Source organism: Mercurialis annua, linkage group LG7, assembly GCF_937616625.2.
Source record: "Mercurialis annua linkage group LG7, ddMerAnnu1.2, whole genome shotgun sequence".
Taxonomy (NCBI): domain Eukaryota; kingdom Viridiplantae; phylum Streptophyta; class Magnoliopsida; order Malpighiales; family Euphorbiaceae; genus Mercurialis; species Mercurialis annua.
Window position 1 is genome coordinate 43,965,988 of NC_065576.1, and position 13,033 is coordinate 43,979,020.

The window sequence follows — 13,033 nt, forward strand, 5'->3', positions numbered from 1 at the left end:
AAATCTTTAGAAATTAGATTTTTTAAATACATTAAAATTTCAGTTCATCAATTCGGTTTGAACGGAATGTATAGAAATAACGAAATCATCTTGCTTTTGACAGGAAAGCTTATATATTATCCTTTTGCACCGGTAAATAATACTCCCTCAATTCCTTATTACTTGACGTTTTAGGTAAAATAAATAAATTATTCCATTTTATATGACGTTTCCATTACCAGTGCATTTTAAGTATTTTAACTACCTTTATTTCTATTTTGCCCTTATTTGCTTTAAGAAAACTATAAAGCTAATAAATTATGGAAAAGGGTAGTGTAGTATTTTGCATACACATTAATTTCATTCCTTAATTTATATGCACATATCTAAAACGTCAATTAATTAAGAATGGAGGGAGTATATTTTTACATAAACTAATAGTCCAGTACAATGAATGCATCAATTTGGTCCTGAAATTATGCTTAATAACAGCAAGCTCTACTTACAAAAATGAGTAATTTACATAATTTTGACTTGTATGATTTATGAGCAATTGAACAATGAGTGCTCTTCCTAAGCAACTCAATTCTCCTAGTTGCAGATGCATTCGGTTTCGTTCCTGCTCTATTGAAAGCTGCTAATGCTACATTTTGAAGTCATTCTTTGTCTTTTGCCAACCTAAGGGGACATGGCAGAATCTGAATCAGCATCATCCATAGTAATATCAGAATTATCAGCGCTTTCTTCAGCAACAGACGACAATGGCTCCACGGACTGATGCTGCAGATACCAATACATTATGCTTGCTGTCAAAGTAAGCATCATCTTCTGGTTTACCTGTCATACAAGATTCAGTTTGATGCATAAGACCAATAAATAGTATAGATTGGAAGCTATGTTGCACGAAAAAGTATCTAGTCTTACATTTCGTGCTTCGTTTCTGTTTGCAAAAACGCTTTTGAAACTCCAAAAGTTTATATCTATAACCTATTGTCATAAAGAAAGATATAGTTTCGCTGTTTTTTCGTTTCAGCGTTTTTGTTTATGTTTCCGTGCAACATAGATAGGAAGTGAACAGATAAACTCAACAAATGTTGGTTAACAATGCTCTTTCTTGGGGTTTAGTATAAATTTCAAGCCATATCAACAAACAGAATTTGGCGCAAATCAAGTTCAAATCGAAAACCAAGGCCCTAGATTTCTCTACACGCTCAACTCAATGTTAACACAAAGTCATCTAAATGTAAAATCAGAAAAATCACCATCTCATGCGTGGCAATAAACAAGAAACATCCCAAGTTTAGCACAAAAGCTTACCTCTATAATGTCTTCAGGCAATAAGAAAATCGAGCATCCAAGCTTACGGGCAACACTGATTATATATGTCGCATTTAACTTCTTATCTTCATCTGCAATGACACTAACAAAGAATGAGAAAATTTAAAGTTTCATGTAGGCTATGTCAACCTAGCTATGCAGATGTGTCTTTAGAAGCTAAAATGTCCCAAGTTCAGCAAATTTTCTTTTCAAACGGGGACGAGTGAAATCTTTAAGAAGCATACCACTTTCTCCCTTGGTGACAACACTCCAATTGACTACCCTTGGCTCCACGGCACCAAGAAGATCGAGAAAGAAAAGTCCATTGGAAAGCCTCCTATCCTAGAAGAGAAAAAGATCGAATGTCAAAAGATAATTATTCGTAGAAATGTAAACGTAAACACAACCGTTGTTTCCTTGGTTACCTTGAAGCTGTCCATTTGAGATGTTTTACCTGCTTTCTTCACTTTGTTATTTGCCCAGCTTAGGATGTCAGCATCTGTAATTCCTTTACCATGGGATAAGAAGGAGTGAGATCTCAAATTTTTTAAGAGTTGAATCATAGTCGATCTCATTAACTGCCATAGAAATGCTGCAGGTAAACAGAAAAGGCAAGAGTTAATGTACTCGGAGCATAAAAATATAGCTGAGACTAATTCTCGATAAATAAAATTCCAAGTGAAGTAAATGCTCGAGGGGTGCCAAAAGCAAATGACACAAAAGCACAGGCTCAAGCATCCCACATGACATGAATGTATGATCTGGTTGAAGTTGCATGCACACGACTAGATAACGACCAGAAGATTGCAAATGATTTAAGAGAAAGAATAACCAGAAGAAATTTGGATCAGCCAGAACAACAACCATAAGAAGTGAAAGGTAATGTTGTACGAAACATCTTGAGTCCTACGTTTCGGTATTTCGTTTCCATTTGTAAAAATGCTTTAAAACTCAGAAACTCTATATTTATAACTTATTTATTTAAAAATGTTGTTTTTATATGTTTTTCACAATTTTCGTTTGTTTGCTACATAGATGAGAAGTATAAAATCATGAATATTTATTGTGCCATATGAAATTAAACCAAACTCACCTAATATGAGCTTCTTATTTCCTTGGACAAAGTCATTCCCAGCAACATTCACAAGAGAAAAATGCAATTCTTCCTTTCCTATTTTTATAACTTGGTTGCAATTCTCGACTTTTCGGAATGGCATCTTTATAGGAGGCCTAGTGGTTTGCTTCCAATTAACAGAGCCTGGTGCAACTTTGTCCAGTACTTCTAAAAGGACCCATCTGCTAGCGCAAGTGATAAACGTTACTCAAACAGTTACACCGCTTTATATACTTGCTTGTGTGGATTTAGTGAAAGCTTACCCATTTCTGACATCCTCAAAAACATTATTAACATAAGTTACAACTCCAACACTGTTGATCCAGAGGCGGAAACATCTCTCTTCCCGAGAAGTTTGAGCATCATCCTCCTCCATCATCTCCGCAAAGGGCATGTTTGTAGTGTCGGATGACAATCCATTCCTACAAGATAAAAAAAATAAACGGAATAATTCAGAATTAAAGACGGGGGTGGAGGAAATATGATATTTTGCTAAGAATTATTTTATCATACAAAACTCATAATATTTAAGAATAATCTGAAATCTAAAAGGGAAAATGGCGTATAAATGTACACATGATAAGTTTCTATCTATTGCTTCTCACCGGTGCTGAAATATCTGTGCCACAAATGCAAGATTAAGATTTGGGGAGCCTTCAACGATGTCTTTAGCATTAAGGTATCTTTTGCACTCCAGTTTCTCTGCCTGCTCAAGGACCAGCTTTGCTCTCTGGGTAGGATCACTAACAGTTTTGGCGGCTGGGGTACTGAGTTCCGGGGCAAGAGTATTAAGCAGGTAAACATACGCCTCTCCGTCCTGCAAATGCCAATGCCAACAGTTAATACCATCGATAAAACTTTAAAACACAGTCGACATGGTAGAACATATATTTTGGAACACCTTTGAAATACTACAAAATCAGAAACAGTGTACGAATTGGTCATAAATCCCTCACCTTCACATCAGAAGAGAAATTCGTAACCTCTTTACTGTAACCAGCTTTCTTGAGATGAAAATTCATCCACTTCAGTAAAACTTTTTCAGGTGGTAATCCCATGAGCTCCTCCACATCCTGCAAGCATTCACCCGTGAGTTGACTGTACTACTTCCTCTACTATCAAAGTATAGGAAAACTAAGAAAGCCAAACCTTGCTGTCATCCACTAGTTCTACGAGTTGAGGAGTTTTCTTAAGATTAAGATCTGCTAACAGTTGAATCTGAGGTTGCCAGCAATACAGGAATACCCCATGTTAAAAATGTTCGTCAAAAAAGCCAAAACTAAGATTGTTGCCATTATCATGAATAAGAGTCATACTCGATAATGTATGATCACATGAATAAAGGAAGATGCTAGTGTGGGATACCTTAATAATTTGAGAAATTAATCCAAGTACCAAATAAGGCTGCAACCAAAAAAGAACATGAAACAGAAATCTTGAGCATATTGCCAACCACAAGAATAAATATAGCAGGATATATCCTAATGAATAGATGCAAACAGTCCAACTTACTCTGGCTTCAACAAGGTCCTGTGTTCCGATATTAACAACTGTGCAGCCGATAGCCTTTGAAGAGTTGAGGCAAAGAGTGTGGTTCTCATTTCTCTCCCATGGATTCATCTCTTTCTTTGTGTTAATAGCTCGCTCATCGATAGTGCCAGGAACAGCCACATTGATAAGCTTACTGCATAAAAAGCACAATAACACCTTCGATCAATAAACACATAATACGTCTTTCAAGAGTTAAAAACTACAGAAATTGCGCAAAGTGGACACGAAACACATACCAAAGAAGAACTCCACCTTTTACAAGTTCAAATAAAGCATTAGTTGATGGATCTATAGGAAGATATTTCTTCAAGATTGGATCTTCTCCCAAGTAGTTGTTAATATGGGCAACATACGAAGCCTTTTCGGATTCATTAATGTTATGTTGAAAAGTAGTTGTGGATGCCTTAAGAAATGAAGAAGAATATCTCAGTTTTCTACCACCTGATTTTGCAGGTACTCTTGTTTGCACATTCAAATACGCCTGCCGATTAACAAATTTGCCAATCCAACCAACAACGAAAAGATCATCAATTAAACATGAAAGAACCAATCTCTAAACTTTAGCAATCAAATGAAAGCAACACAATCTCTAACCTTCAAAGACTCACCCTGAGGAAGGTTTCGAAATCCAACTCTTCTTCGGCATTAGCATAAGATTCCTTCAATATAACCCTAATCTCGTCCTCATTAAAAACCTCAGTAAAAGCTCTCAATTTCACAAATTCAGGAGGCAAATCCGCCACTGTAACACGATTCGCCTGCGTCCTTATTAATACATACTAGAACAAGAACCAAAAAGGCCCAATTACTAATTCATCAAGAAATCCACAATGAGAACATAATGCACATAGCATAATAAAACAGCAAATTAAACTACAATCCTAAGTACAACCCAAAATGCATGTAAAATGAATTACCTTGGATTTGAGGGTACGTAGCTCAACTTGCGTAAACTGGCTCTGAAGCCATGGATCAGAAACAAGTATACCCACAAAACCTGAAGACATTTCTTTGCTTTCTTTTGGCCACAATTTTGTTTAAACTCTGCATGAAAGATAACAACTTAGATTGATAAACAGGTTCAACATATAATCAAATATATCAATTAGCCAAGATTTGAAATTAAAAACCAAGAAAAACAATAGAAACCAATGTTGTATCTTTCTTTTTTTTTGATAATTGGAACGCTTGTACAAGACTTTTGCAGAATGCTGCCAAGCGCTTATACCGCGAATTTTGCAGAATGCTGTCAAGCGCTTATACCGCGAATTTTGCAGAACGCTGTCAAGCGCTTATACCGCGAATTTTATAGAATGCTGCCAAGCGCTTATACCGCGAATTTTGCAGAATGCTGACAAGCGCTTATACCTCATCAACCAATATTGTATAGGTGTTCATTAACGTGTGCATGCATCATGATCAAGCATTAAAATATGCAAGCTTTATCAGAAAGTAATGGAATTGAAAGAAATGGCAAGGACCCAATAATAGAAATAGTCGTTAAAGCAAGAAATTTGGATAGAACGAACCTTGAAAACTCAAAAGTTGATCATTTTCATGGTTTATGATTGTTGTAGATGATGGAAAAAAACAGAGAGAGTGATGAAATTTTGTTGTTGGAAATGAAATAGTTGGATTATTGATTGATTGAAGGAATGAATGAGAGGAGAAAGGAGAGAAAAGCGTGCTGCCTATAAGACCCGCGAACACAGGAAATTATGAAAATTAGGAATACAGACAAACTTAGAAAATTCCTTATTTTATTATTTTTATCCAAGTGTTAAGCTAACTAGTATTTTAATCATATTTTAAAAAATAGTTCCATAAATTTAAAATGGCTTGATTGTTTTAAAATTCACGAACGTTAGAGTGTTTCGCAATTTTAATACAAAATTTTAATTTTGACCACGTTGGACACCAACTTTTGAATTTTTGCAATTTGATAAAAAAAAATTATTGAAATGGACGCTGGAATAATGTATATTTTGTTGTTCGCATCAGCGTTTTTAAGGAAAATTGTTCGGTATTTTAAATCGCAAAAAAAATGACAAGTCATGTATTGAAATGCATGATTAAAGTTCGTGTTAATATTACAAAATAAAGTTCGTGATTTTTAAAACAATTAAACCTTTTAAATTTAGATATCTTAATGTTTAAAAAATATCATGCTTTTTTACAGATGAGGTCAATTCTAACAATAAATAAAAAGAGTTTAGATAAACTCTCAAAAGGCGAAACGCCTTAAAATAAAAAGAGTTTAGATTAATTTTCAAAAGGCGAACCGTCTAAAAATAAAAAGAATTTAGATTAATTCTTAAAAGGCGAAAGAGCTCCGTCAATGCGATTGAAAAAATTAGATATAATTTTCTGTTATTTTACTGATGTTCTATTATTGTACTTCTTGAATGTATTGATTTATTCAATATTTGATCAAGTTGTATTTTTATTTCCCTATTAATGAAATTTTCATTATTCTAAAAAAAAAAAAAGGCGAAACGTCTAAATATAAAGAGTTCAAATTAAGTCTCAAAAGACGAAACGCCTAGAATAAAACAAAAAAGTCCAAATTAACTTTCAAAAGGCGAAACACTTAAAAAAACAAACAAAAGATGTCAAATTAACTCTCAAGCAACACGAACCAACAAGATAAACAAAGGATAATAAAGTTTAGATTTAACTCTTCTTAAGAAAAAAAGAAATAAGAAAAAATGTCAAAGGATAAAAAAGTTAAAACGTTCAACTAAGTTAGGAAGCTCATACTTCCTAACCCAATCGGCCAACTTCGGCCCGAAGTGGTTGGACTAAAAAAAACAGAAAGGACGTTTTTGTAAATTTTATTGTGGGTTTTTATATTAAAAATAATACTTAAAAAGTGAATAAGCCAATTTCAAATAGAATTTATATATTTTCCCATATACTGGAGTATATATATATTGGTTAGTTTTTGCAGTACCTTTTCTGTTTTTACTTTTTGGGAAATTGGGATTGGCGTGCATTGTCAACATTTTGTATTTGTTGTTTTTTGCCGGACACGAGTTTATACAGAAGAAAAAAATTACTGTGATAAAATAATCAAGGACAAGGACAGAAAAAGAAACGACCCGAATGTTTTTGACATAAAATGGTCAGAAATAAGTTTAATTTACAAACCAGTCCTTTTGTTTCACAACTCTCTAATTGTATTCCCTCTATTCCAATAAAGTTATCCATTTTAAAAAATATTTTTGTTTTAAAATTTTTATCCAGTTTCAAAAAATAACTAATTTTTACACTTATTTTTTCTATATTAATCCTATTTAAAATCCACTAATGAGTAAATTGAAAATAAATTGTAAATGGATCCTATATTAAATAGGGATATGACAAGAAATATAAGGAAAATTTTATAAAACTCACAAGCAATAATTGTTTTTTTTAAACTGTGTGATAAATGTAAAGTGGACAACTCTATTAAAACGGAGGAGATATTTAAATCTGCACAAATCTTTAAGTGTGCTAATAATTACGGTATTAATGGCACCGCACCCAAAAAGGACCTTTTTGTAAATTTTATTCACTATTACCCATTTAAACCAGCATTAATTATTCGAATTGGGTCACCAACAAGTTTGTAATCCTCGCCCCCCCCCCCCCCCCCCCCCCCCCATTAACTACTTAAAACAGCATCCCAAAATTAGAATAGCAACTTAGACATTTCAAATTTAATTAAACTATCGTTTCAAATCAAGTATCAACAGTTCATTTCAAATATTTTATTTTTCATTTCTTAAATTTCAAAGATCTGTTAGATTTAATAAATTGTTTACAGAAAATAATAATCATAAGATAATTCATTTATAAAAAATTGACTAAATTAAAAAAATTGGTTTTCCTTAAATAGCTATATTAAAAAATGGAAATTAATCTTTATTAATTTGTGAAAGAATAGTTACAAAAGCTGTTAACTGTCACTACTTTTATACACGAAGCAGTTAACAGAAAATTAACAACCAAAACAGAATATTCCTAGTCTGTTAAAATAACCACCTATCTAACTGACAGAGCTAACTATTCTGTTAATAACAGAATTCTGATTTCCAAGATATTGACACATGCTAAACATATTGTTTGCTGATGTGGCATATGTTGCATCAATGGAGAATGAACCTTTGCTGCAACCAAAATCTTGATGCTGAGCTGGATTCTGCTGAGCTGAGCCATGATGAATCTCATTAGCTGCATTCCCCCCCCCCCCCCTTTAAGCTGGCAGCATAAATGTTAAGCATGCCCAGCTTAGATACAGCATGATGAAAAGAATGAGGAGCCAAAGGCTTTGTAAAGCAGTCTGCAAGTTGAATGGAAGAGGGAACAGGCAAGAGATGAAGAATACCAGCTGTAATCTTTTCTCTCACAAGATGACAGTCAATTTCAATGTGCTTAGTCCTCTCATGATAAACAGGATTATGAGCTAGCTGAATGGCTGATTGACTGTCACTATAAACCAAAGCAGGTTGAGTATGCATGATTTTGAAATCATGTAATAAGTACAGAAGTCATTGTATCTCACAAGTGATAGAGGCCAAAGCTCTATATTCAGCCTCTGAACTAGATCTAGAGACTGTATTTTGCTTCTTAGAACGCCAAGAAATGAGTGAGTCACCAAGAAACACACACATTCTAGAAATGGATTTTCTTTTGTCTTTACATGTAGCCCAGTCAGAATCTGTAAACCCTTTTAACTGTAGTGTGCTAGTTGAAGGAAAGAACAAACCCTTACCAGCAGCAGCTTTAATGTACTTAAGAACCCTGTAAGCAGCATTGAGATGACTTTGAGTTGGTTTGTCCAAATATTGAGATAGCTGTTGAACAGCAAAGGACAAATCAGGTCTGGTGTTGCAGAGATATAGAATTTTCCCTACAAGTCTCCTATAAAGAGTATTATCTGTAAGCACATCACCATCAGTTGCTGTAAGTCTTGTGGATTTGAGCATTGGAGTAGGGGCAGGCTTTGCTCCAAGAAAACCAAAATCAGAAAGTAAGTCCAAAGAGTACTTTCTTTGACACAAACTGATACCAGATATTGATCTTGCCACCTTAAAACCCAAAAAAATATTTCAAAACACCTAAGTCCTTGATAGAGAACTGATCATGAAGGTATGTTTTGATATCCTGAACAGCAAGTAAATCATTACTGGCAATGATTACATCATCAACATAAATCAACAAAGCTATGAAGCTGGTGCCAGAATGTTTGATGAATAATGATGGATCTGCTGCAACTGGATTGAATCCTTGACTTAAAAGGGCATGTGTGAGCTTTTTATTCCATTTCCTGCTGGCTTGTTTTAATCCATACAAAGACTTCTGCAATCTGCAGACTTGGTTTGGTTTTGTGGCATTAAAATCAGGAGGTAATGTCATATAAACTTCCTCTTACAGATCACCATGAAGGAAGGCATTGTTAATGTCCAGCTGAAATAGATGCCATTTATTGACTGATGCCAAAGCAAGCAAATTCCTGATTGTTGTCATCTTGGCAACAGGAGAAAATGTCTCTAAATAATCAATGTCCTCTTGTTGAGTGAATCCCTTAGCCACTAACCTGGCTTTACACCTTTCTATTGAACCATCTGACTTAAACTTGAGTTTATAAACCCATTTACAACCAATAGTGTGTTTATGAGGAGGTAAATCAGTGATGGTCCAAGTTTTATTAAGATCCAAAGCATTGATCTCTGACTGCATTGCCTGTTTCCAGCAATCATATTTGATTGCTTTATTATAACTAATTGGTTCCTTCATATTGGAAATGGAAGTAGTGAAAGCATGATGTGTTGTGGACAATTTAGAATAGGAAAGGACTGAATTGAGAATATGAGGGGTAGTTGTATAAGCAAGATTTAAAGTATAATCCTTGAGATGAACTGGTAGGTTTGTGACTCTGGAAGATCTTCTGAGTAATGGAAAATCTTTCTTCTGAAAAGTAGATTCAGGAGAATTTTGAATAGGAGAAATGGTGGAAGATGGAGGAATAGACCAAGGATTATTCACTGAAGTATGGACTGGATCAGAAACAGCTGGATTCTGCTGTGACTGAAAGATTTCAAAGAGCATTTTATTAAATTATACTTATTTTAAAAAAATTATAAAATAAAATTACTTTCGAGAATAATTTGTATGAAACTTTTTAATTTTATACTATTATTTAAGATTTTTGATCTATTTGAAGTGATTTTATTTTTAGTGTGAATACAAAATTTAAAAGAGATAGCATTTTGTTAAATATTAATATAGAATATATTTATTTTACGTGACAATTTTATATTTGAGTAGCTGATCCCCAAAATTAAACCATGCAACTTTTTTTAAAATTAAATCTGAATATAATTAAACAGCCCTAAGAGTCAAGTATGGAGCCACAAAATCACATTTGAATAATAAAAAATTTATAAAATTAAACTTTAAGTAATTTGAAATTGGCTTATTCACTTTTTAGTATTACTATTAAATAATTTAATAAAAAAATTCTACTATTTCAGGATTCACTACTAATTAATATATATGCATAGTTTGTTATCAATAGACTATGTTTACCTAACATATTTATATTTTTGGCATAATAGACTAATTTGACAATCACTTTAACATGAAACATACTACGATATTTTACAAGATATATATAGAATTAAAATAGAGTTGTAGATGTAATTGATAAAAAATATATAAAATATTAAAAATTATAAAATAATTAAATATTAAAGATAAAAAAATGGTATGGAATTTGATGACTCCCGTTAAAATTAATTTGGTAAAAATTTACTAAACTTGAGATATTTTTTGCATGATAGCCTTTAAAAATGGCCCAAGTTGAAGACGGATCGTCATTAAGAAAGGAGGATGGTCACAATCACTAAAAAAAAGAGGAAATTAAATGTAGCACTTATTTTTTTTAAATAATCCTAAAAATACGTTTTATTTTATTTTCAACACTTAATGGGCTTGTTTTTATTTGACTCAACACTTAATAGGCTTCATTAGTTTTTGTTTTACACTTAACCTTTCTTCTTCCATTTTCTCTCATTTGCCTGGTAACAGTTATCCTCTTTTCTTCAATTTGACCTAATTCAATCAAGATTCTGTTTTATTTACTCCCTCTTTTACTCTCTTTTTCCAGCAACACAGTCACCATCAATATTGAAGAGGATTGCTTTGCAATTTAATTTCTCTTTTTAATCTCTAACTGTTTTCTGAAGTTGTCAATTTGCGCCACCGCCGACAACGATTTTCTTCTCTCTAATTGCTTGAAGAGTCACATTTTTTTAAAACAAAATCGAAGATCAATTAATCTCTTAAGGGTTGTATCATTTAATTGGTTTCTTTTCACTGGACAATCCTTGACTTAGACTATCCTTCTTAGTTGCGCTTAGCGATTGAAATCGATTTCACGCGGAAATCGATCGAAGCCGATTTAAATCGATTTCAGCTAAAAATCAATTTCAATCGATTTCAGATTTAAGAATTCCTTAATTTTTTGTGATGTTACTGTTGCTGTTTTTTCATGTTGCTACTACTGTTGTTTTCTGTTTTCTCTTACTGTTGCTGCTGTTTTCTAGAGCTACTATTGTTGTTATTTTTTATTATACTTTTAGTATACCCTCACATAATTTTAATTTGTTATTTCTTTTTTATATATTGACGCTATTGAAAGATTAAAATAACAAAGTTCATCCAAATTAATAAATTTTAAATTACAATTTTAAGGCTAATCAAATTATGTATACTTTATTTACAGTATAGAGAGAAGTTAGAGAGAGAAAGAAAGAATAGTGGTTTTGATATATTTAAAGTATACATAAAGTTATGTTTGTTTTGAAATTTTAGAATTAGCTATTTGAAATTCAGTTCAAATTATTGTTGTATACTATTTTGTCTACTTTTGGTATTCTTTTTGTATACTCTACTAGCTAAGTCTTTTATTGGGCTAAATAATTATATAAACTGTTGAAAATGATTTTGTTATATTAGTCGTATACTTTCTGACTTCTTACCTGCATCTTTTTTTTATATTTTGTTAGGTTTTGTGTATAGTTTGTTACTTAATATCTCATTTGGCTAATGATTTGATAAAAGTATTTAATTAAATATTATTGTATACATAAAGTATACAGACATATTGTAATCAGAAATTATAAACGTAAAAGGCATGTGAAGGATATACATAAAGTATACATAAGATATAACAAACACAGTGAGCAATAATGCTTGTATCAATTCTAAAAAATTTAAAAATTCAATGGAAGGTTATGAATTAAAATAATATCAAACTATTACATATTTCTCTTTAGCAAATCTTTACAAATCTTATTATTATGCTCCTGTTGTCTATACCTTCCTCATGTTACTGATTTCTTTTTCTCCCATGATGCCTTGTATTTTCGTTTTAGGCCTTTCTGATGCAAGTTTACCATAAGATGGAAAAATAGACTGATTTTTCCATTATAATAGATGATAACTGCTATTTATTCCATTTCTGATCATTAAGGAAAAAAATAAAACACAGTAAGTATACAGAAAATATACATAAAGTATACAAAAACATTGAAAACGGAAATAAAAGAAACGCAAGATGTACCAATATACAACAAATATACAAAAAATATACAACAACACTGTACACAAGATAGTACCTATAGAGAATTTTAATATTTCAAAGAAACAAAGTATATATAAACCATATAACAAAACTGTAAAAATAGAAAAAACACAAGATTGTACCTTAATTATGTTCTTTGAATCTCAACTATAATCAATCAATTACAAATTATGCAATCACAGTATACTTAAAACATGCAGAAAGTATACCAAAACACTATCAGCATCTAAAATAAAAGAATCATTTCATATAGCAATTAGTACATATTACTACTTTAAAGTATACATATAACCTACAAAAAAATATCAGAATATTATAGTTATTATTTAAAAAAATAAAAAGAATGAGCACATATAACAAATTAGTACTTATAACAAATATACATTATACATAAGATACACAGAAAGTAAATATCAAAATGAGATTAGTTTGAAATCATT

General features: G+C 32.0%; 1 protein-coding gene across 2 annotated transcripts; it reads right to left on the reverse strand.

Moving 5' to 3' along the window:
* Window positions 1–362: 362 nt before the first annotated feature.
* Window positions 363–5,641, reverse strand: LOC126654897 (fimbrin-5). 2 transcript variants are annotated; one of them, XM_050348894.2, is made up of 15 exons: window positions 5,491–5,641; window positions 4,879–5,005; window positions 4,570–4,740; window positions 4,198–4,442; window positions 3,923–4,094; window positions 3,776–3,814; window positions 3,560–3,628; window positions 3,367–3,483; window positions 3,016–3,227; window positions 2,674–2,832; window positions 2,390–2,592; window positions 1,722–1,888; window positions 1,542–1,638; window positions 1,297–1,388; window positions 363–816 (listed from the first exon to the last, which is right to left on the reverse strand). In XM_050348894.2, exons 2-15 carry the CDS (start codon window positions 4,966–4,968, stop codon window positions 658–660), a joined length of 1,992 nt encoding a protein of 663 aa, XP_050204851.1. In that variant the 5' UTR covers window positions 4,969–5,005; window positions 5,491–5,641; the 3' UTR covers window positions 363–657. The 2 variants fall into 2 exon arrangements, with proteins under 2 accessions (XP_050204851.1, XP_055962444.1); XM_056106469.1 differs by lacking the exon at window positions 5,491–5,641 and adding an exon at window positions 5,190–5,452.
* Window positions 5,642–13,033: the final 7,392 nt, after the last annotated feature.

Excerpts from the sequence above, each read along its gene's own strand:
- LOC126654897 (XM_050348894.2), bottom strand. The coding sequence starts at position 4,968 with ATGTCTTCAGGTTTTGTGGGTATACTTGTTTCTGATCCATGGCTTCAG. Across the intron at positions 3,484-3,559 it reads AACTAGTGGATGACAGCAAG|GATGTGGAGGAGCTCATGGG; the intron begins GTTTGGCTTTCT and ends GAATGCTTGCAG. Across the intron at positions 817-1,296 it reads TGCCTGAAGACATTATAGAG|GTAAACCAGAAGATGATGCT; the intron begins GTAAGCTTTTGT and ends CTTGTATGACAG.